Here is a 25251-nt window from a genome sequence, read left to right as displayed (position 1 = left end):
TATGGACCCACTCCAGTTTGCCTACCAGCCTGGCATCGGAGTGGACGACGCCATCATCTTCCTCCTGGACAGATCACTGTCCCACCTGGAGAAGCCTGGAAGCACTGTGAGGATCATGTTCTTTGATTTCTCCAGTGCTTTCAACACCATACAGCCTGTACTTCTGGGGGACAAGCTGGAGCTCTGGGGGTGGGGTGGATCAACACCTCACGACCTGGATCCTGGATTACCTCACCAACCGGCCACAGTATGTGAGGACTCGGGACTGTGTGTCGGACACAGTCATCTGCAGTACGGGGGCCCCACAGGGGACAGTCCTGGCCCCTTTTCTGTTCACCCTGTACACTGCAGACTTCTCGCACCAAACACCTCACAGCCATCTACAAAAGTTCTCTGACGACTCTGCTATCGTCGGCCTCATCAGGGACGGGGACGACAGAGCCCACAGAGAACTTATTAAAGACTTTGTGGACTGGTGCCAGCGGAACCACCTCCAGCTCAACGCCGGGAAGACCAAAGAGCTGGTGGTGGATTTCCACAGGCGCAAACAACCCTGCACACAGGTGAACATCCTAGGAACGGACATTGAGATGGTGACATCTTAAAAGTACCTGGGAGTTCACCTGAACAATAAACTGGACTGGTCTCACCACACGGCAGCAACATACAAGAAAGGTCAGAGCAGACTCCATCTGCTGAGGAAACTCAGGTCCTTTGGAGTGCAGCGGGCACTCCTGACAACTTTCTATGACTCTGTGGTGGCATCAGCCATTTTCTATGGTGTAGTCTGCTGGAGCAGCAGCATCTCGGCAGCAGACAGGAAGAGACTTGACAAACTTATCAAGAAGGCCAGCTCCATCCTGGGATGCCCTCTTGACCCCGTGCAGGTGGTGGGAGAGAGCAGGATGATGGACAAGCTGTCATCGCTGCTGGTGAAGGAGTCCCACCCCCTGCAGGTCACTATCACCGCACTGGTCAGCTCCTTCAGTGATAGACTGATACACCCCAAATGAAAGAGAGGTATCGCAGGTCCTTCCTTCCTGCTGCTGTCAGACTCTACAATAAGCACTGCTCCCAATAGACCTCATACTGCACTCTATACTTTATTGTAAATTGTAAATAAAAACAAAATTCACTGCTGGTAATTTTTGTACAATATCATGTTTATATGTATATAACAAGTCTACTCTATTTCTATTCTATTTTTTACATTTTTTAATTTATATTGTTAATTTTTGCTATTGTTATTATTACTATTGTGTTTCTTGTAACATACTGTCCTTTGGCTGCTGTGGCAAACAAATTTCCCCGTTGAGGGACAATAAAGGAATTCTGATTCTGATTCTGATTCTGATACCCAGTAGGGATCATACTGATTACCTGATTACCAAAAAACAAGCATGGAAGAATTATTAATGAGAAGATTTCTCGCTTGACTTCTCAATTGTCGCCTCATTGTCGTCATTGTTCAAATATCAGGTCAAGGAAAACGAACCGCTAATTTGCGGTTCCAGCTGGGAACCAACTTTTTGGGGTTCTGGTCCAATTTTTGCGTGAAATGCTCCCAATGTTTCAAAATTAGGTGCGCGAAGCAGAACGGGACCTGTTCCACGTTGGAAGTTGAAATAGCGCCTGTCCCACAACTCAATCATGACTCAGTGTTTTTCAACACCTAATCGTATATCACTTCTTCTGTCATTACATGAAAGGAACGCTGTGAACGTCAACTTCTCTTAAATCTCTCTAGATTAGCCAGATGCCAGGAGGCTGTGTGGTGGTCTGTATATGTTTGGACTGATGTTGGTTGGTTGATTAGTTGGTGTGTGTGTGTGTGTGTGTGTGTGTGTGTGTGTGTGTGTGTGTGTGTGTGTGTGTGTGTGTGCGTGTGTGTGCGTGTGTGTGTGTGTTACTGGCAGGAGGTCCAGTTATTGACAGAGGGATTACGGCGAGCTTGGAGTTCAAGCCTCTGCGCTGACAGACAACTTGCCCCAGAGAGTCAACACACACTCTGGAGACACACTCCGCCGCGCCCTCACCTGACCCTGATGTGTGTGATGGCCGGCGCTGCAGGGCTCACTTTATCAAGTTTGACCATGTCCAAAATACATTTTTAAAAAACAATAAGTAAAAAAAGGAGGGAAGATTTCATGATATAAGATGTAATATTTAGGCCATTTTGAGCAATATTTTACGAGGAAGTGTCAAAATAAGCCTGTAATGTTTAAAAGTAACTAAAAACAAGTTCCTATATCTCACGGAAATGTTCCATGTTAGGTTGATCTGCCTTATATTCAGTTATCACATATTTTCAGCCAAATAATTAAACAGATATACATGGTAAGTTTTGGCGTTTTTGGAGTGTAGTCATGCACTAAAGTCTGTATGGTAATAAAAATGGATCCTGGAAATGAGGAGATACAATCTCTCAATCTAATATCTACACAAGAAAAGCATGTGGGATTTAAGTTTTGTAATGCATGAGTCCCTGTAAAGACTTCTTTACAAAAACCACAAAAAATGAACCATGCACTCAGAGACGTATTAAAATAAAACTGCGTACACCGCAGCAATATATCCCTTATATGAGTTATAAGAGAATAATGGAGCAATACTTCACTAAGGAACAAAGTACTGCAATGTTTATCCCCTAAATGAAATGATTGACAGCTCACTATTCTTTCTGGGTGGTCTCCCGGTGGTGGTGGTGGTGGGGGGGTTACCCTCTCAGCTATTTCTCATCCCTCATTTTCCCCCACAAAAACACTTTAAAGGGAACAGCCACATTAGCCAGGTCATGTGTGTGTTCCTCAGCCCCAGAGGCCATTCTAACATGTTAGACACAGAATCTAACTCACTTTAAGAGACACTCTGCCCCCTTTAAAAGACCTCCGACTCCATCTCTCCTCTGGATATTATGACAGGTTTTATCATGGTTCACTCTGGAGTCACAGACGACCCTGTGTGGTGGGGAGCGATGGATATTTCAAACATGGTTTAATATCACGTTCATATGCCTTTGAGACAGAATTTATGGGGTAATCCCATATTGGACTTCAGTTCCCTGATTGTCTGGGATTCCTGATTGATGACCTGAAGTAGTTCATCATAGGGTCTCTCCTGCCAAATGGGTGTGACTGGTGTAGCTGCATGGGGAAACTAGGGACTTGGAATATTTAATTTAATTTTCACTTCAAATTCATTGTGCAAAATATATGGACAAATAATTATTAAAATGACAGATATTCTTTAAGTTTAAGGGTGTTGCAATATGTTCATACTGACAATAAAGTATAGTAAAAATACAATATATATACATATACAATACAATAAAAAGTAAATATATTGATATCATGTAAATAACTCTCTCTCCACCTCATTACCATTGTATTTTGAGCCTCACTGGTTTGCCAAAAAGAGATAAATACCAAAATAATATCATGACTTATTCTTTTTTTACAAAAAGTTAATTTGAAAAAATAAAATAATGAAAATCCTTTAAAATACTTTCCAAATGTGTCCAAGATATTTGTTGTTCCCTTTAGCGCCCTACAGTAACTTCACATCATTTTATTTGAACTACAGTTTCAGAACTGGAGGTTATATTACCAAAACCATACCAGCTTTAAGGTAATCTATTGTTGCTACCGGTACTAGCTTGAAGGGCAGCTGCTAGCTAAATGTGATAAATGGCTAGTTAGCATCTTCCTTTCTTACCATTTGCATATTTAAATGTGATTAAATGTTATTTAACTACAGAAATGATTCTTCTTTCTCCCTTTGGATTACTGAAGTTATTTCCATACTAGTAAAGATTATGCACATTTCATTTGCATAACCGTATCATCCTCTTCCTCTGCCTTGTAGTCTTCACTGTTTTCTGCTCTCGTCCTCCTCACACATCGACCTGCACACCTGTTCCCAATAAGCTAATCAGTCAACCAGCATATATACCAGCTATTTTACCTGTCTGCCTGCATTCGCCCATTTCTTGTTTGCCTGTAGACAAACAAGTTGTGAACTACAGATGCAATTAACTTTATTTCAAAGTCCAGCAGATATCACATTTAATCATCCTTTTTTGGGGTCAACAATAATGCCAATGCCTTTTAAAAATGTCTTGTTAATAGTCTTTTTTATTAATAAAAGGAAGAGATGGTATGTGTTCCCAGCAGGCTTGGATTACTGAATGGGCCTAATATGCACAGGCCCAGGGGCCCATAGTGCCAGGGGCCTCACTGCCCTTCACCTAAAAAATGTCACTCGAAGAGAAACCTACCGACCAGGAAGACACTCAATATAACAATAAAGAAACATAAGAAGAAGAGAAAGAGATCAATATGACTGCGAAAAAGCTGCAGAGAGACACTAAGAGACACACAGCAAATATGAAAAGGGACCAAACAAACACAGAGACTAAGAATGACCACATACAGACACAACAAAGATACAAAATGACCACAAAGAGACATGAAACAACCACAAAGAGACACAAACCAACAACAAAAAAGGCCAAACTGTAAAGTCTGTGTGTCTGCTCTGGCAGAGGTGGTGGGGTCTTTTGCCTGTCTGCACCCAGGGGCCCATTGTCTCATCAGCCATGATTGGCAGATACCATTAGGACCATGAAGGAGCCATCATGGTGTTGTTTGCCATAATGTAAATTTCTCCTGGTCCAGATGTCTCACCATTACCTCTGTGTGACTCCAATCATCACGCTCATGTCAAGGCTCTTGTTTTTACTTTTTATGGTTGTTTGTGTTGCATCTAAACCAACACTTCACTTTAGCTGTCGTCACCAAGAGAGCAGAGAGTTGAACTTCCATATTGTCTAACTTCATCATCATGGCAACCGTCCCATCACAAGCTTGCCATTTCCTCGGGGCTAATAACCACATCCTCGCAAAAGGCTGGAAACAGCCATTGACCTTCTCACCTGTAGGTGTCGTACCTCATCCAGATGGAGGTCTTTACCAGCAGCCAGACTTCACAGGCATTCTTCACATTGTTTCTCACTTTGTCTGATTATTTCTGGTTTCCTCTCGCTGGGTCAGTCCACAGTAGTTTTGACACCTTGATCCAATGCTAGACCAAACACGGGGCCTCGGACCTGCAGGGATGGACCACTGATCATGTCTGCCCTAATGCCCTGGAGGATGCCGGGGTCAACGAGTGAGCAGACCTCCCCACTGAAAGCAGTAATTGGCTGAGTGTTTGGGTTTCTGTTGAACGACCAACAACACTTGTGCAGTCTGCAGAGAAACAAAGAGTGAAGAATGATCTGATTTTCATAGACAGGTGGGTTTTTGACTCTTTCTTGCGTACGAAGGCAACAACACATTCTGCCTGCCATGACATGTCCTTTAAATTATACTTGTTTACTCATAAAGGAGCAAGAAGGAACTATATACATTTAACCATTGCCTTGCAAAATAAATGCATAAATAAATAAAAATTAACATTAAAATAATTAATAAAAATAATAACAGTAATGATAATAATAATAATAATAATAATAATAATAATAATAATAATAATAATAATAATAATAATAATAATACATTTTAAATATAATTAAATGCGTCCCCGTCAAGCTAATGTGTGTTGGTCTTCTGACATTCAATCAAAGCAGCACATAATATCCGTGCAAGAAAATGTGGAAACATTCAACTTTTTCACAATGACCGCTGAATGTCTCCCATAAAACTTTATGTCTTTTGTCTTTCTGGACTTTTTGTCTTTGGACGGGACTTGATTTTGCATTTAGTGCTCTGAAATAAACCAGCTGTGAGCTGAACTCAAATGTGTTTGTGTAACACACGACACTCGTGGTAAATAAGAGTTTAAAGACATTTTAATTGTCCTAATGGAGACTTCTCACCAGATTTGGCTTCATAAAAAGCATCGTTTTAAATATTAATAACCCAAACTAATGTATTTTCATTTTGACTCATACATTTTAAACCAAACTGCTCAAAAGCGGAGTATTTTTAAAGATAATTCACTGCACGATGTACCTTTTACGTGTTCTAATAGTTATGATGTGTGCCTCCTGATTTGTGGAATTACACAGAATAAGTCAACTTTGCAGGTCAATTGTGCTGTTAGTGTTTATGGATTTTAGCAGGAAATACTGTAAAAGTAAAGTCGGTCTTCGTAGGAAAGTATGAGCTGAAGCTCGGAGTAGTGACGGTCTAACTGCCCCGTGTGGCGCTCGCTCTGCCAGTGGTTGGACTATTATTCACGGACAAATACTTTCTGTCCGTGGCTTTCTTTGCTGTATGGATTAAGTTAGTGTTTGCTCTCACAGGAAATTGCATGTCTGTCAGGAGGATTGTGGGTCAGCGTCCTGCTCGTAAATCACGGCTCTTAACTGGACCACTTCATGTAGCATAAAATGGATCTGCTCCCTTCAGTGTGTTGTCATACAGCCTGTTATTTTATTTTTCAGCCACATTTGACTTGAAAAATCCCCAAACTAATTTCCAGCAACGTTTTTCGTTATATGTCTGCAAATTTCTTCCATTTTTCCTTTTTTTAATGAGCGCTCATTAGACTCATTGGATTTCGCTCTAAATGCACAAACGTTTATTGGTCTTAACGTCCCATTGTTCCAAAAAGCATAATAACGCCGATGAAGCCTTCAGCAAATATCCAGTCATTTTATCATGTAGCCAACATCACCCTGTAAATCCAGCAGAGTGCCGTTGTTAAAGTGTTTTTGGAGCAAAATCGGGGCAGAAAAAGATTTTTGTATTTATTTTTCTGTGTTTAATTGGACAAATGAATAGCATTCCAGCCTGGGAGCATAGTGGCATTATTGTTCTCGGAGAATAAACACAGAAGGGTCCTGCGTGGACTATAAAACTCCAGAATAAACAGCTCTCTCAAAGCCCAGTATTGAATGTCTGTTTATGACTTGTAATATGAAGTGCAGAGCTCTAAAATCACTAATTACATCAGCTATGTGGATTTCTGGGGACAGCTCTTAAAAGGGGCATTGGTGTGTGTATGTGCGTGTGTGTGTGTGTGTGTGTGTGTGTGCGTGTGTTTTCCAAATATGTGACTCCGTTTCCTCCGCCTTCACTTTATTCCTGCATGTGTGCTGCAGTATTACAAGTCTGCGTGTGTTACACACGTGTGTGTGTGTGTGTGTGTGTGTGTGTGTGTGTGTGTGTGTGTGGCTTCATAACAGCCCACAGAGGGCTGACCTCGGTGCAGCGTGGGGGGGGGGATAGTTTCCTCTCCCCTGATCTCTGCAGACTCTGGTTATTAAAACATGTTTCCCTCTTCCGCTGAGATGAGAGGAGGTGAGCTGCCGACCCCCTCAACACGTGCGGCGGTGACGACTTTTTCAGCCGCCATTAATAAAACCCTGACATGGAAAGGAACAGTTATGGAGGAATAGATAAAATTGTTTTATTGATCGACTTGATGGATTTATTGTTGGGTTGATTGCACTCGAGGTGGAGTTTTCCCTTTTTACGATCCTAACACTCACTTTCAGAAAAAAACATTTGTGAACTAAGAAGATGAAGATGTCAGCACGCCAATTATTCTATTGACTAATTTAATTTAAAAACAAGACAGAGGGAACTAAACATATCGCTTCATCAGATTCATTTTGGGCTGATAATATAAAATAGTACATATCTCTATCATACACATTTCCAGAAGGTAGCCTACCATAATATAACACATACATTTTAAGATACACGTCGTAAAACAAGTCGAAAAGGGTAATTAAATAATCATATCAGAAAATATCCTTATGTACAAATGATGATGCATGTCAAAGAACTAGTAGATAACAGATAAACAATTTCATTTACACACACACACACACACACACACACACACACACACACACACTCACACACCTGCAAAATGAGCAACTTCAAGTCAAATTTCACAAATGTTTGTTTCTCTGACGTTGATGATTTTATGGGACAAACAAACCTCCCCTTCGTTTTTATAAAACGCTGCATGTACGAAGGAAATCTGCTGCATCACAAGAGCCATTACACAAACAAACATCAAGGAATGAAGTGTGAAAGGCCCGAGGACAGCTGAGGGGTGGAAAGAGTTTTTTCTGAAAAGCAGAGAAAGGAAACATTCATGGCCGTATGTGAGCAGCTACCCAGCTTCAGTTAGTTGTGTTGGCCTCCTCCACGCGCACCGTCACCTCATCACTCAGCGGCCTGCCTGGACACCCAGCAGCCGCCGCCCTGCTGCTGCTGCTGCTCTGCTGCTGCTGCTGCTGCTGCTCTGCTGCTGCCACATTACGACTGCGTCCCATCAGAATGAGCCGCCACCTCATATCTCAGCGCAGGTCTGGCTCATTCGTGAGTGTTGGACACAGATTTAACACGGGCCCGTCGGTGGGATGACTGGTAGCCTGGCAGGCTGATGGACGGCCTGCCGGGTGAAGCTGCTCCGCTGTCTGACTGGACGCCAGCGGTGCTGAGGTCATCGCAGACAGACGGAGCACGAATGTGCATGCTGGGAAGTATTCCTGGGCATTAGAAGCTACTTTGATGATCCAGGTCACTGGTTTGATTCAATGGATTTGAAGGGTTGAGAAGAAACGGCCACACAGCGAGATGGATGGCTGGAGATGAAGTGACAACATGAAGATTGAATCACATCACAAGGTTTTCACACAGCGACAGCAAAAAGCAGAGCTGGAGATTTAATATTTAGTAATTTAGTAATATTTCATATTTTGTATCACAAATCTGCAAAATAACTAAAGCTATCAAATAAATGTAGTGCAGTAAAAATTATAATACTTGTCTCTGAAATTAGTAATTTAGGAGTACAAAGCAACGTAAAATGTAAATACTTAAGTACAATACCTGAGTAAATGTACTTAGTAACTAACTAAATCAGGCTGGTGTTGTTTTTAGAAAACGCTACTCAAACGGTAGAAAATACAACTTTAATCAGGGACTATTTTCAGCTGCGGATGAATACGTATTTGGTGTTGGAGTGAGTATTTGGAATCGACTGCAAGCTTCTCCTTTAACATTTTAAAAACATAAATCTTACTTATTCCAATGATTTAATTTTTTTAAAGCAATATAATTATGTTTAATGAATTTACTTTAAATTAGAAAGACATTCCGCCATGTTAGGATACAAACACAAAATGAGCTGCCTTTTCTACTGGATGCGTCCCATGTTTCAAGTCTAAATACATAACGGACCCGTTCGTCTACGTCCTCGAGGTTGTTAGATGCCTCCACGTGAGTCGGCCTGTTAAAGAGCAGCAGAGGCAACACGAGGCCTGTCACTGCCAACGTCTATCTCAAGGAGGGGTCACGCACATTTATAGCTCGTATCACATTCACCGGCCACCAAATCAAGTCAGCAGCTCGGAGCTGAACGTATCCTGCAGTATATAATGTCACGCAGGCCGTACGATGACAGACTTTAGCAGCGCGGACCACAAAGTAACACGAGCTCCTGTCCATCAAAATGCAACGCAAATATACTGCGTGGTCCTGCATGCTCGCTGGCTGGCAGCAACGCCGGAAATGATGTTTCACTCAATAAAATGTGAAACACGATGATCATCATTAATGGCTGAGAATGAGAGTTCCACCTCCAAAACCTGGTAGAGGTAGAAGACAGTAGAAAGTAGAAGACAGGGTGCTACTTTGACCGACACACATGGCGGCCGTAGGAGAACGTGGCCCGGAGGCGGTCAGCAGTAAAAAGTGCCGGTGATGCATGTGTGGGTATCAGGGCCGAGATGACGATGCCTCGGCATCTCTGGCCGCCAGCCAGCGCCGGATTCTCCACCATTATGGGCTGAGTGCTGCAGCAGGTGGCAGGAGGCGTGTAAGCTCCAACATGGAGCAGGATGTGAGCCCAGATGCCAAAGGGGGGCAATCTGGGACCAGTTTAACAAAAGGCAAGACTGCCATCTAGTGAGTGAAAGGCAGACTGCACAAAACTGGTTATTCCAATGCATTCAAATCACTTATCTTAACTTAAAAAAAAGCTTTTTATTAATGCCGCGACATCACTATTGCAATGATATTGCTTTTTTAAATGTATTTTAATTTGTTAAAAGTTGAAGTAATTGTGAGATATTATTTCATTATTAGTATTTCCTGACATGGTTATTCCTATTCTTGGGTCTTTTCACTATGAAATAAGAGCAAAATGTGTGTGACTGTGTGTTCTCATCTTAGCTGCTTCAATATGTTTAAAACCTTGAATTGGAGTCCTCATTGAAGGATTTTCAGTTAACGTACACGGCTGAAGAAAAAGGCCACACGTTAACAACCAGACACAATTCATTCTGATCCCAGTTCAGTGTGACTGGAGGCTTAAACGTAAAGGGGAGAGCCGCTCAGCACGCTAGACGTGTCACAACATAAAATAATCATCCGGCCTGATTACAAAGATGAAGTTCATGGAGTTTCCACCCGTGTGTGCCCAAACGAAGGTGACTTACAGAAAAAAATCAACTAGAATATGGTTTTGGGCAAATTTCCAATAAATCTCACTGCATGTACGTTGCATTTCTTAGTTTGAACATCACATCACAGCCATTCAGAAGACAGACGACGTCATCTTGTACAGATTGTGTGATTTTGATTTAAGGTTATATAAATGAAATTGTTAGCAGGATTAAAACAGATCTGATAGATTTATTTGCAGTAACGTTTTGAGCACCAAGTTCTTCCTTAGACTTCTAAAAACTTCAGTCTCTATCGTAAATACCCATGATGCACCCACCAAGCATGTGACATTCCACACCTGTTATACATCTGTGAATGCATCATGGGTATTTAAGGTGGCGACCTTCCAGAAGTCTGAGGAACAGCCTGGCGCTGGAAACACATGTTAAAAAGCAGGAGCTGTGTGAGGCTCCATGTTTCTATCGATCAATTCCTACCCTGACACGGGGTTTCCTGGTCCACAAACGCTGGTCCACAAACGCTCGTAGCCACTCTGGTGTCTGAGACAATTCATCCATACAAAAAAAAAAACACTAAGTCAGGAAGTGAGAAGTGTTGTAAAAAACAACACACCCAGAAAATATTGCGGTGGGATTTCATATTCAGATTTGGCCTGAGCCGTTTGAAAATGCCGAGGTCCGTACGTCTGGTGCTGTAACCTCACTTTAAGTTCAGTCAAGTGTCACACTGTTATTTTATTTACATGTTTGGCATTCAACGTCGTATTTTCCCCCTTTAAATCACACTTTGCGATGATTAATCTTAACTGCCTTTGGGTGCTAATACGCTGTAAATGCTGTGCGACTGTGTCAGAGTGCAGTCTGGGATTTTCCTGAAGAATTTTTAATTTTGGTAGGTGTGACATTTACAACCTCGAGACCAAAACCAGCCCCATAAAGAGCTGCTGGCCCCCTTCTTTCTTTTTTTAACAACCCTGTAAATACAGAGTTAATTTGTTTTCTGTCCGCCGTGAGATTAAAACGCGAACTGTGAGCAAGAGGTGTTTTAAAGGCTTCATTTCATTATTCCAGAGCGCCCCACGGTCAGGAAATAAACACACTTGTGGAAAATTAAGTGTCTGATGTGGGTGTGAAACTTTTCTGAAGGCCGGGCACCTAAAAAAAAAAAGAAAAAGGCGCTCACTGCAGCATTTCTCCCCCGCTATGAAATATGTTTACCACGTCTGCCCAGCCTTGGGACCGTAAATCCAGCCGACGTTACAAGGGCTGTAAAGTCGAGCCACATCTCCCTGATTTCAGCGGTGGACGGCTGCAGCCAGGCCAACGGGGAGCTCTAGCTGGGGACGCGCTCTGTGGGACGGTGTGGTCACACCCAGGTGGTCCGGGGCCTCGGTAGTCTTGACAGGCCTGAGAACCCCTGCCATGTCCAAACCATCACTCGCCTGGTCTGGCCCCAGGCCTGAATGGCTCCCTTTAGGCCTGTAGGACAGAGGCCGGCTTAAATCATGACTCTGTGTGCCGATCATGGAGGGAGCGCTGCTTTAAGCATGACATGTATCTATTTAAACCTTTAACGGTAGGCGGATGTGTTTTATAGAGGCCTAAAGCTGCGGAGGGAGCCGCTGTGTGGACACACTACATCTCTCTCTGCAGCGACGGATTCATTCCTTTAGAAACCTCAAATACTGTGAGAAAAAGTCACACCGTTTATTTGGCAAATGAAGCGTGCCGCTGAATAACATGTTGCATCCGATCACCATTTCATAACATAGAAAAAAAACAACAGTGTGCAGCTTCAGTGGATGTTCATACACAAGCGGGCAAAAGTGTCCATTTTGATTCAAGCGATGGTCAGGATGGCTCGCTCCCTCCTCCTCCTCTTCCTCTTCTTCTCCTTCAGTTGGTCTGTGGCGTCGGCGAAGAACATCACGTCCTCTTTGCTCTCGATCTCCCGCTGCAGGAACTGGAGCGCCGCGCTGTTGAAGCCCATCACGTCCTGGGAGGCAAAGAGAAGAAGAGGCTGATGAGGACGAGGTGTCCACAGACGGATGTCTACGTCGCCTGCAGACGCTACTCACTCTGATTTCCTTCACTTTGGAGACGGTGTTGCTGCGCAGCTCGTCTACGACGGACAGCAGCATCTGGTTACTGGAGATCTGACCAAAGTGGATCCTAGAAGGAGAATAACGTCAGGGTCAATGATCCTGTTTTCTGCTGATCTTTTTTTTTTTTGAATCCCGTTACATCACTTACTTGAGGAGGAAGAAGAGGCAGCGGCAGACCAGCTCCACCTGCAGGCCCTGCTGGATGTAGCTGTTGAACAGCGCCAGCAGCTCGGGGACGTAAGGGAACGGCAGCACCAGCAGAGAAACCTCCAGCTCACTGGGGATCACAAGCAGCCACTGATTGGGTTTCTGGGCTTTCACGCAGCAGACGGTGATAAGCTTTACTGGCAAGGTGAGACATCATCACGTCTTACCTCGATCTGACCTTCCTTATGACGTCTAGAACGTAGCGGGACGGCTGGGGAAGAAACAAAGACAGAAAGACTGAAAACAGCCTGACAAAGTGATGGTTCATCGTTGAACATATCGTTCATTGTTCTACTTACTGAAATGTTTCCATATGCCACGAGGAGAGGATTAGGTTGGGGGGGAGGAAGCTGCAAAACAAGTCGTTTGTCAAATTTATTGGATAAATCGTGCCATAAATGTCATGGGAAGCTGTATAAAACGACACAACACCCGGGTGTTTGACGCTGAGCTCCTTCCTCTAACATGAGGCTATTAGAAGCAGGGAAACGGGACTCTACCTCGTTGCCAGCTCTCTGACAAGCGTATTTATACTCTTCCATCTTCCTGTTTTCCTCTTTGTAAAGTTCCAGTGCCTCCATGATTCGCTCTGCCTGCAAGAAGAATTCACACGACAGCGAGACTTTCAACCAGCCAACATCAAAACCAGCTCATTCAGAGCTTTCACACCAAATTTGTAAATCCTTTTGTTCTCACCGAATGCCACTAGCTTTAGCCAATCACAGAGTAATGTCAATTACATCAACCTAAGACCGTCTTAATAGTGGCATTACAATGAAATTGGTGCTACAACTCACGGCTTTGACGGTCTCCACGGTCTTCTTGCCGGCCGGTGCTGCCTCTCCTTGAGTCTCTCCAGGCACCTGAAGATAAAACATCATCACTGGCATCCATCGAACACCACAGTAGAAATGCTGGAAACAGGCAGCCCTGTTGAAGATTGGTGGCGATATCATTTTTAATTTCCTTCCTTAACTAACTGACCATAAACCAGCATTGAGATGCCAACCATCTTCCAAGCGATTAAGGGACAGCTGTGAATAAATACATTACTTGATAAATTAATTAATATATCTTTAAATGTACCAGCAACAATATTAAAAATAAACGTAGCTATTAATATATTGATCAAATTTGACATTAATTGCCCTATTTATTTATTTTCCTATTTAAGTTTCAAATTTATTTACAAATATAAAATAACAATAAAATTAAAAAAAATAAATAAAAAGTGGAATTACAACAAACTTACATAAGTAAATATAAATAAATTGCCTACATTTATTTTTGATATTATTTTCCACACACTACAGGCCTATTCATTTCATTATTGACTCATTTTGGCAGCCTCTGTGAAAATGGAAGGATATGTGGTTGTTTTTGGTAGACAAAATGCTGTCAACAGAACTCCTTATATTTAGTTGGAAATCTGCATATAATATGAAGTTTGGACTGATTTCGTTATGTCAGGTAATATGTCAGGTTAGATTGTCGCTCATACCACACGGACTGAAAACAAAAAACTGAGCACTCACCACGGGCGCGTCTCCTTTGGCCATGCTCTCCTCGAACTCGGCTTCTCGCTCCTGTAAATATAAAAATCATTTAGTGGCGAAGGCAACCTGTGAGTCTGACTAACGGTGTCGCCCCCGTCCTCCAGCTCACCATCTCCCGTTCCTCCTCCAGGATGATGGGCTCCCTGGTCCTCTCCCACAGACGCAGGGATTTGTCGTGGGACGAAGACACAATGTGGTCACCGTTTGGGCTGATGGTCAGACACCACACCTCCCGGTGATGGCCCTTTAAAGCAGAGGGGGAGACAGATGTCAGCCTGGAGGTGTTCAGTCCTCGTTGCAGTGGCACATACATGAAATTTATGTACGTGTGATGTACAATTCAGCCCATCTGTAACCGTGGCAACTATTGGAGCGATTGCCTTAAATTGTAGCGAAACATTCCCGAGGATCCAACTCTATGACTTAAGTAACAACATGACCTTTCCTGGGATTTACCCTCAAGGCAAACATCACACAGTTCCCCACATGTGGGAGTAACTACATGTTGTTGTTTGATGGCCAGTACATCCTTATGTTTAAGCAGTGGTGGGAGAAGTGCTTTACTTAAAAGGCACAGTGTGTAAGATTTGAGGGGATTTGTTGTTGACCTCTATTAAAAAACGCTTTTGCCTGCCATTCAAATGCATATGATCATCAGAGACCGCCTAGTAACAAGCCAACAACACAAGTGATCCAGAAATCCAGACTCTGCTGGACAAATCTGGTTTACATCTGACAAATGAAGTGTCAGTCAGTGTTTCATTTCAGCGTTTGAGATGTGAGGGACGCCTGCCAGGAGACCCTCCATCGAAGCAACCGGGCCGCAGAAACCAAGAGAACAGAGCGGAGCGTCACCTCCAGCGTCTGGATGTGCTCAAACTTGTCGGCGTCCCACTGTTTGATCTTCTTGTCCTTCCCTGCTGTGAAGAACAGATGAGTCTTGGGGACAAACTGGAGGAACATGACGCTGTGGGGAAACAATAAGAGGGAAAGTCAGCCAAGTGAAAAGATATAATAGAAAATAAATGAAAAGGAAGTGAGGATGACAAAACAAAGAAAGCAGGAACAAAGAACAGCGGGAAGAGCTCATAAGGCAGGAGGAGAGGGAAGGGCACAAAGAGAGACGACTAAGTGATCACAGAAAGAATGAAACGAGACGAAGAGCGAGGTGGTCCATGAGAAAACATGAGATGAAAGAGCAGCTGGTGTGAAGTCACGGGGCCGTCCGACTTAACGGGACGTGGACCAGAGTCCCTGACCACAACAGCTGGACACCAGACCGCCGAGAAACTAACAGGATTGGACCTTTTCTTCCAGTGAACACGCGACACGTTGCGTTCGGGCTTCGTCTCGTTACCTGTCGTCGTGAGCAAACATGGAGCGGTGACAGTCGCCGAAGTCCAAACCCCAGATCTTCACGTTCCTGTCAGCCGAGCCGGTGGCGATAAGTGTGTTGTCCTGGTGACCAGAAACACGAGGTCAGTCGGGACCAGGTTGTGCACAAACGGACCAAAACAACCACATCTTATTCAACAGCGAGACACAATCAGCAACAACGGCTGCACACGTGTGATTCTTAAAGGCTTCCTGTGGAGGGTTTCTCTCCAGCAGCTGGACAGATGGACAGTTAGAGACCGTTCAGCCACTTGTGTTGGTCAGAAATGCATCGCCCCTCACCATACCTCGGGAACACGAGTACAGCTGAGGAATAGTGATACAAATTCAGTTTAGCCACTTGTTTTTCTGCTTCTCCTCCTTTAGAAGTCCACACAAACGGACATTTAGGTTCACCTTCTCCACGCTCAGCTCCTCTCTCACTAGCTTTGTTTGAGGGCGGGACTAACTAGGAGCTGGGCCGATATTATACAAATCAGTCAAAAGAGAACTTGATTATTTTTGTGGCCAAATCTAGAAAGAAATGATTATTTGTACTATTTGCTGGCAGCCAATCACCGCGAGTGTTCTTTGATTGAATAGGATGTGTGATTGACCCACGAGTTACAACCCACACAGCTGGGATGGCCGGCCTGCAGACGTCTGAGCTGTACAACAGACAACATCCTTTCTAAAAGCTAGATCAGGAAGTCCCAAAACCTGCCGGCTTATTAATACTTTCTAGCGGCTGTTTCCCTGCCTTCATCGTAGCACTGAGGTCTGGGTTTCTACTTCTTCCAGCTGTTTCTGCGTCTGGACAGTGGCCAGGCTGCTGGTGGGGTCGTTTCACTCACTTACAGGCTCTGAAGACCACGAAAGCAATCCGGGTACCCGTTGCCACTCTTTTTAAAAATCGGTTTTCTATAGAAAGAAGTGCACTTCATTGATTTGTTAGAGATCAAGTAGAGAATCCTCCACATGGCACCTCAAAGGGTGAACACACATGTGGGTTCATTGGTGCGCTGCTGTGACATAATTAGTTCAAACTGCAGACGATCCAGCTGCTGATGTAACTCTGACAGGGAAGTTTCATGTATGTTTACAATATCTTGTGATTTCCAGTAAGGTTTTATCGTTGTGACCATGTGTCGTTAACTGAGATCATCTTGAAAAAGCAGCGGAGAGGGGGAGCGTACTCACATGGGAGATGTCCAGACAGAGGACGGGCAGCTTGTGTCCGTACAGAGACAGGAAGAACTGCAGCAGCGAGACAAGTGTTCAGTTACAGCAGAGTCTACGACACTATGAATGAAGCAATGACCAGCGACTACATGGTTATTATACGGTTGTGTTGTGTTGTGTTGGGGCGGACCTTCAGGGTGTCGGTGTAGAAGACCTTCACAGTGCAGTCCAGCAGGGAGACGGCCAGCAGTCTGTGGTCGGGAGAAAACTTCACACACAAGATGTCTTCCTCCAACTGCAGAGTCCGTGTGTGCTTCACTGTCAGCCTCCTATAACACACACACACACACACACACACACACACACACACACACACACACACACACACACACACACACACACACACACACACACACACACACACACACACACACACACACACACACACACACACACAGATATAAACACCAGTTTATATTTAATACAACAACATGCTGACTACTGTTGCATTCTACCTGATGTGAGTAAATACAGCAGAAATCTTCTATAATAACACTTTGAAGTTAACATTGTAAGAATGAAAAAAGGACGATATGTGAAGATGAAAGTGAGGACTTACTTCTGTGCGGATCCTTCGTCCTTTATCAGCTCAAACTCCCAGAACTTCACGGTCTTATCTGCACTTCCTGTGACGATCCCCCTCTACAGGAAGAACACACACACTAATGAGCAAGCACAGAACAGCCTGCGATGTTTCTGAAAATGTAATGGGAGGACACATTCAGCAAGACATGAGACAAGAAGTGGGGTTTACTTGGTCTGGGGCGAGGCACAGGGACCACAGAGATCCAGCATGGGCATCCACGGTCTCCAGGAGGCTTCCTGAGGCCAACTCAAAGATCTGCAGCTTCCCGCTCTGGGAGGACAACATATAAACTATCAAAGACAACCCTGTCCTCCCAAAGTTCTCTTAAAACCTCAGACTAAAGCAACAAACAAATCCATGAAGAAAGAATCTATTTGATCTAATCGATGTGCAATATTACTTTTAAACACTGTATGTGTAATTCATGGTACGATTCAAACAAGACCAAAAATGTCCCTCCCTGTTGACTAATACATAACTGGTGGATTCTGGTTGCCTAGGGAACACGGGAGGGACAGGACTTCTCCATACCTTCGTCCCGAGGATGATCTGTCTGTCTCCGGGCACGAACATGGAGCAGAGGGCGTACTCACAGGCCATGGTGCGGATCACCTGCAGCGTGGACCTGTAACGGCGACGCAGGACTGTTAGACCGCCGCCGAGCTCTGAACGGGTGAGTGACATCCATGGAGCGCCGTCAGACGTCTCACCTGTTCCACACTTTGACCGTGTCCCCGGAGGCCGACAGGACCGCCAGGTTGTCCGAGCTGAAGGCCAGCGTGCGGACGTCGGTGCGGTGTCCGCCGAGCGTGAGGCGAGCCGTCTTGGTGGCTGCGAGCGTCTTGTCGGAGGTCTTCAGGCTGTAGGTCTCCACCGTGTTGTTCTGCAGCAGCAGCGCCACCTTCAGCTCACCGCCGGCACACGTGAGGCAATCCACCCACCTGAGAGGAGGTGGTGGGAGGAGTTAGTGGGAGGAGTTAGTGGGAGGAGTTGTTTCGAGCCTCTAAGCTGCTGAGATGTTGGGCTCCACACTGACCTGATCTTGGCGGAGGCCTTGACGTTGGTCAGTCTGAGGATCTCGTCCTGCAGCATCCTCTCCACCACCGGCTCCTCGCTCTCCTCTCCCTGAGATCTGCAGCAGGAGCAGCAACACAACACGCTTCAGCATGCGACTCCTGCATGCACACAACAGTGCAGCAGAGAGCAAGTACTAAAATACTAGTCTAAGAGTACGAGGAGGAGTATTGTAAACCTCGCAAAAGACCTAAACAGAAAGAAGCGTCTTTACTTTGCAGCCTTCTTTTTGGCTTTCTTCTCCTTCTTTGTCATTCTCTTCTGCACCTCCCCCTCCGACAGCACAGTGAAGAGCTCCAGGACCGAGTCGTTGCCCTGATCAAAGATACGACCACACATGAATGGCTTTCATTTCCTACAAAATATCATCAAGAATGTAAATCACAAATTCTGATTAGCACAGTTCTATTTAACAGATGAAAATAATCGATTGAGGAAGACTCACTTGCCTCTCGGGGCTTCCATAGAGTTCCTACATAAGATATTAAACTTATTCTAAAAATAGTGCAGAGAGTTACTCTGAGGAAATCTTCCTCATCGACCGTGAGGGATTTAAGTGAACTAAAAATATTTGTTTTGTCAAGTTTATGACTCCTGAAATAACCCTGACATGGTTCAGACATTTCATGTTAAGGCTCACATGGCAGGCGATGACTCTGGCCTTGGCGTCCGCTGCCAGCGAGACGACTCGGTCACGGGCCTCTCTCAGGATCGAGCCGGCTTTCTTACAACTCAGGATCCGCTGAGAGAGAGGAGAGAGAGAGAGAGAGAGAGAGAGGACAAAGGAGGACACATGTCAATGTATGTCACTTATAAATGTTAAAAAATGTATATATATATATATATATACCGGTATATATATATATCCATGTGCTCTTCATCATTTTATCAGAATATTTTACACAGATTTGGTACCTCCTCAGGGCTTTCATCCACCCCTTCCTCATTGTCTTCATCATCATCATCATCCTCCAGCAGAGTTTTGCCTTTCTTCCCTGTAGGCTCACCCTCAGCCTTCCCCTGAGCAGACAGACAGGCAAGAGACAGACAGACAGAGCGTTTACAGTATCGAAGGCAACACCAGCTTTTCTCTCCTCGATGGTGACCATCAGCCCTCCATCAGCCCTCCATCAGCCCTCCATCAGCCCTCCATCAGCGCCGACCAGTAACCCCCAGGAAGCAGATAGTCCGGCATGTCCTGAGAACAACGTGTCATGCTGTGTTCTTCCTCACCTCCTGCAGGTAGTTGATGTCCCAGGCTCGGAGTTCACTGTCTGCTGATCCTGTTAACAGCCTGTTCTCCTGGTTCAACAGCACCATGCCCCACACCTAGCACACACAGCAGAATAACCACGTCACCGAGATCAAGTCAAACTGGACTAAATATTAACAATATTAGAACGTTCCAATGGCCGTTATTGACGTCTCAGAGGCTACCTTTGCTAAAAACATCATTTTACCTCACAGAACACGCTAGTCGCTGGTCTACGGCTGAAGCCACACGTTAGTTCGTGTTATTGTGTGACTTCGGTGTCCTAAAGGGTTGGTTCAGATTCTCCAGTCACACACTAACAAGCACACTAACCGATAGGCGCAGCAGTAAGCCAGCAACTGTGAAAGGAGCCTGGCGGCTTTGAAGACAGCATGGATAACGGCTTATTTCCCCATCAGGATTGTCAGCACATTGCTTTGCTCCCGTGCTGGTACTCCTGTGTTTCTCCAAACTCCACAACCCAACTTCAACAGCACAACAAGAGAAGGACGCCTCACCTCACTGCGATGGCCCAACATGGTCTTAAAGCAGTGCTGCGTGTCCAGGTCCCACCACTTCACAAACGAGTCCTTGGAGCTGTAGAGCACGCGCGCGCGCGCGCACACACACACACACACACACACACACACACACACACACACACACACACACACACACACACACACACACACACACACACACACACACACACACACACACACACACACACACACACACAGTTAGTAACACTGCACTTTTGCACGTTTGAAGCCTGTTAAGCCTGTTGGGCCTGGTTTTATGGTTTTATTGTTATTACAGGTTATCAGCTGAAACATCACATTAAACATCACAGAGACTGTAGAGGTTTTCATCCCCATGTCTGCTTCCTCGTCCCGTGTCTGGTTGCATCGGTGGCAGTGGGAAGTCAAGCAGCGCAGCTTAAACTCACAACCACCACATTATTTACTGTTTCCCACATTCATATTAGTCGATAGGAAAGTCTGAATGGAAAGTGTGCTCATTTTCCAAAAGTGAATGAGGCCAAAAACACAGATGATGTAAAAGTCAGAGGCCAGACACAAAACCTCTGCTTTTCATCCGTCCATATGAAGCTATTCATAAAGCTTCTCTCAACAGCTGCTGAAAGTGACACGCAATGCCACTAATTTAGTTAGTTTAATTCGAGACAGATGACATGACATTTATTTTCCTTTTTCAAGGCTGCATGTCATCGAATAATTCTTTGCAACTATGTCAGAGACCAAGAGGCTGCAACATGAACGAGTGTATTAAAAATTAACAAGGGATAACTCAATCAAACAGACACATTCTAGACATCCGGAGCTGTGGGGCGTGATTGAAAAATGATTTAATAATTCTTATATCTGAACTTGTCTTGACTTATGGCAATATTTTCGGATCGACACACAGATGCCATGGTAACAATTGCGTTTTCAGTCCACTAGATGGTGCTGTTCATGAGTTAAAGTCAGCATGAAGTTCGTGAGGTGAAGTGAGTGAGAACTTAATCTTATGAGATGAAACAGCTATAAAAGAAAGGTGAATGAATCACATTATTTTATTCTAACACTCAGAATATCGTAAAATCTTTATAATTGTAATAAGATGATTTAAGTATTGTGATAATATGGTATCATGGGGTACCACCCTTAAAAGACATGCGGACATGTTTTTTTTTTCCAGGGATACAATCTTTATTATTATTATTTATAAGAAGTGAAGTTTGGTGGAAGTTAATATTTCTCTATAGGGGTTTTAATCAGGACAATCTATTACATTGTAGATTGGGTGTGAGATGTATTGCTGATTGTAATGATGCGTCTCTCAGCAGTAAAAGTGGAGTTACCTGGTGACCAGGAGGTTCTTGTCTTTGAGGAACAGAGCCTGTGTGATGACGTCTTTGTGGCCTTTCAGCCTGTACAGCCCACACTCGTTGATGATGTCCCACACGATCACGTCGGTGTCCTGAAGAAAGGGAATACGGTGCAAATCAACAGGTGTTCTAAGCAAGAAGCTCCTTCGGAATAAGATTCATTCTTGATCTTCTACTCCATCATCTCCACCACCGAGGCTGCTGTCGGTTCACCTTGGAGCCGGTGACGAGCCGCGCTCCCAGCGCGTCGTAGTGCATGGTGCTGACAGCAGACTTGTGGCCGTTGAAGGAGACGTTGCTCTCGCTGTTCAGCAGGCTAAAGATCCTCACGGCGCCGTCCTCGTAACCCACGGCGATATGGATTCCATCGGGCGAGGGGCAGAGGAAGGTCACCTCATGTTTCTGGCCCTGCAGGATCAGGACCTGGACAAAAAGACAGACGCTCTGGAACCGTTTTTCTTTTTAACCTGAATGTGGATTCACGATATCATCCCCATAATCGTCAAAATGTGCTTTTAAAAAGTGGCACTAAAACACATTGAAATCACTCATTAAGAAACAAATATTTTGATTGCATCATAGATGAAACATCATTTTTAGAGAATGATTTTAGTGAAAAACAATAAAATAATAATAAATAAGATCAGAATGTTTCCCTCCATAAATAAAGAATCAATTAAAAAAGTATTTCTGTATTTTTAAATCAGGCTCTCGACAGCGTTTTCCAGTCACTTATGAAGATATTTACGCTGATCCTGATAATGGAGATTCAACATAATCAACTTACTGGGAAGGTCATTTATCACTCGTTACGACCATGTCAAAGACTCACCTTCTCTCCTTTCCGGACGTCCCAGATGAACACGTGTTCACACGCTGCCACGGCGACGTAGCGCCCCCTCTCGCCCCCGCGGAGCGTCACATAAGCGATGTTGGCTTTCTGGCTGCCGATGACTCCGAACACTGCACTGGCAACGTAGCGCAGGTACTGCTTGGTCAACCCCATGACTGGCGGCTGAGTCCTGGTTCCCAAGAACAGAAAGACACTCTGATTCATCACACTACAAAACTACAATGACCACCTCACCGCTGATCGATAATAATTAGCCATAATTAGCGTATGAATTATTTCATTATGGGTGAAAAAATGTTTTGTGAGGTCACAGGTCACAGAAGCCACCAAAAGCTGGTCGTTTCACCCTTTGTGCCAAAAATGTTCACTCAATTTCCAAGACATGTGCATGGGACATGCATTAGGTCACGGTGACCTTTGACCATCAGTTCAACCTCGATTCCAGGTGGATGCTTGTGCAAAGAAAGCTCTCCAGGGCGTTCCTGAGATATGAGGTTCACAGGGGCGGACCGGATGTCCACATAGCGGTTGCCTGGTGCAACAATGTGATGTCAGCTGACCATGTGATGTCAGCTGACCATGTGATGTCAGCTGACCATGTCACGTGACTTAAGGGATCACGTGAACGTCGTTCCTGAACACAACTTGGTTTTTCAGATGGCTGTTTGGCTTCTGATACATGGTGTAGAAGTTCTTCTCTCAAGAGATATTTTCCTCTAATTTTCCACAACTTGAAATTTGATCAACTGTTTTCCAGGATATGTGGGAACCCTGCTAAGGATGCTCCATCTGAGGCCTTTCAGCTCGTAGTGACGTGGTTCTACTTTATCAAGCGGTTCTTCTTCCTCACCGTAACGTGCCAACAGAAGAAACATATTATAGGATGGCCATGTTCATTATCTAAGGTCAGGCTAGTCAACGTCTTCCAGTTCGTCATGGTGAAACAGCGAAGCGTCTCCCCCAAAAATATCTTTCAACTTAATGATTGCTACAGCATCCAAACATACACACAACTACCCACACACTAATGGCCCCAAAATGTACAGTATACGCTCATTACAGACATGCTTTGGATTTATTATAGTTTCAACATTACACCAAAAAACCAATGCGACTATTAGGCATTTTTCAGTGTTGTGTGACTATTATTTTTATTCTAATTAGTAATTTATTTGTGTCATGTAGCGTCACATGTCTAACCTGATATAATTTATATTATTATTATGTAATAAACGCATATAATACGATGGCACACAAACATAAGGCACTGAAGACTGAATGAATAACTAAATTTAATCAATTAAAGTAAATGTAACTAAGTACATTTACTCGAGTACTGAACAAGTACTATTCTGAGGTGCTTGTGCTTTGCCTGAGTATTCAGGCTACTTTCTAATCCTGCAATTGTTTGACTTAAATTATGAATACACAATATAACCGTTTGAATCACAGTGTATTATTAAACATAGTTACTCAGAAGTATAAAACAAATTCAAAATCAATCCCATATTTAGAAGGTAAAACATGTAATTGACGAACACATTAATGCATCACTAGTCGTAAATCAGCCATATCATATTCATGATTGTGAAGTACTTTTATTTCTGCTACTTCAAATATATGTTTAATACGTTTGTGCTACTACTTGAGTAGTACTTTATGAAAGTCGGGCTTTTATTTGCAACGCAGTATTATTACAGTAGTGTCGGTACTTCTGACCATGAAACACTTCTGTGTTCATAACGTGCCTGCGATGGTCCAGAGGTATTACAGCGTTTCGTGCTGTTTTCATCGCCGGTTGTGACACTTTAATACTTCAACAGGTGTAATGCCGTTTTTCTGCAACTAATATGTATTCACTTTGCTTTTAAATATGTGATCATTATCCTAAAGGCGTACTTTGCGTAGATATCTAGCTTGGTAAAGCACGCTGGTCCATGTATTCAACAGCAGCGTTTGTTTTGGTATGCGTACCATCCCGCACGGTCGGGGTTTAGCCTTCTAACAATGGAATTCACGCGATACGCGACTACCACCGCCCCGCGCAGCCAACGCCGTACGACGAATCCACGACACAACGCTTGTTCCTGAACCCACGTGCTGACGTTCCTGGTTAAACGTAGCTCCTAGCGTCGGATAAAACGTAGATTTACGTGTGTGTATGTTTAACACAAAGTTAACGTCTCTCCCTTCAACGTAACGTGTTTAACGACCGGCTAGTTTCTGCTCTTACCTCTCAAGTGTAGCCGCTAGCTAGCTAGTAAGTGTTGTCCTCCCTGCGCTGCTGTTTCAGACCCGACCTGTCGATCACAGACACAGCGATACAGTGAAGCATTCAGAGCCTTTACTTCACTAACAGTACCAATATCACACTGTTAAAATATTGTGTTACGAGTACAAAAGCCGCAAATCTGGTACTGAAGTCAAAGTATGTCAGTATAAACAGGAAAATTAACTTTTGCCTACTGTTTATAGAGATTATAGTGAAGTAGAAATAAAGTGCCATGAAAAGAAAATACTCTTAATGTGTCCTTGAGTCAGGTACTTTGTAAATGTACTTAGTTACACTCCGCCACTGCCGTGCACCACCTTTGTGTCCGTACTCCGTAGTATAATAATAATTATACTATCAATATTCGATCGATTTCTCTTGATTGCTTTTGTCTGCGCTCCCAG

The 25251-nt window shown here is 44.0% G+C and overlaps 1 protein-coding gene across 1 annotated transcript; it reads right to left on the bottom strand.

Annotated features, from left to right (window-relative positions):
- Positions 1-12118: 12118 nt before the first annotated feature.
- On the bottom strand, positions 12119-24884 carry wdr3 (WD repeat domain 3). Its single transcript, XM_084022798.1, has 27 exons — positions 24809-24884; positions 22555-22744; positions 21936-22145; positions 21696-21814; positions 20347-20425; positions 19810-19905; positions 19492-19596; positions 19217-19318; positions 18791-18891; positions 18539-18634; positions 18213-18443; positions 18034-18127; positions 17671-17772; positions 17476-17558; positions 17047-17185; positions 16875-16931; positions 15658-15758; positions 15156-15267; positions 14410-14544; positions 14280-14330; positions 13542-13607; positions 13245-13337; positions 13044-13094; positions 12912-12955; positions 12686-12814; positions 12511-12604; positions 12119-12428 (listed from the first exon to the last, which is right to left on the bottom strand). Exons 2-27 carry the CDS (start codon positions 22726-22728, stop codon positions 12273-12275), a joined length of 2820 nt encoding a protein of 939 aa, XP_083878924.1. The 5' UTR covers positions 22729-22744; positions 24809-24884; the 3' UTR covers positions 12119-12272.
- Between the last annotated feature and the right edge of the window lie 367 nt (positions 24885-25251).

Source organism: Eutrigla gurnardus (assembly GCF_963514095.1).
Source record: "Eutrigla gurnardus genome assembly, chromosome: 12".
Taxonomy (NCBI): Eukaryota; Metazoa; Chordata; class Actinopteri; order Perciformes; family Triglidae; genus Eutrigla; species Eutrigla gurnardus.
Note: the sequence above shows the minus strand (reverse complement) of the source record. Positions and strands in the feature narration are given on the sequence as shown.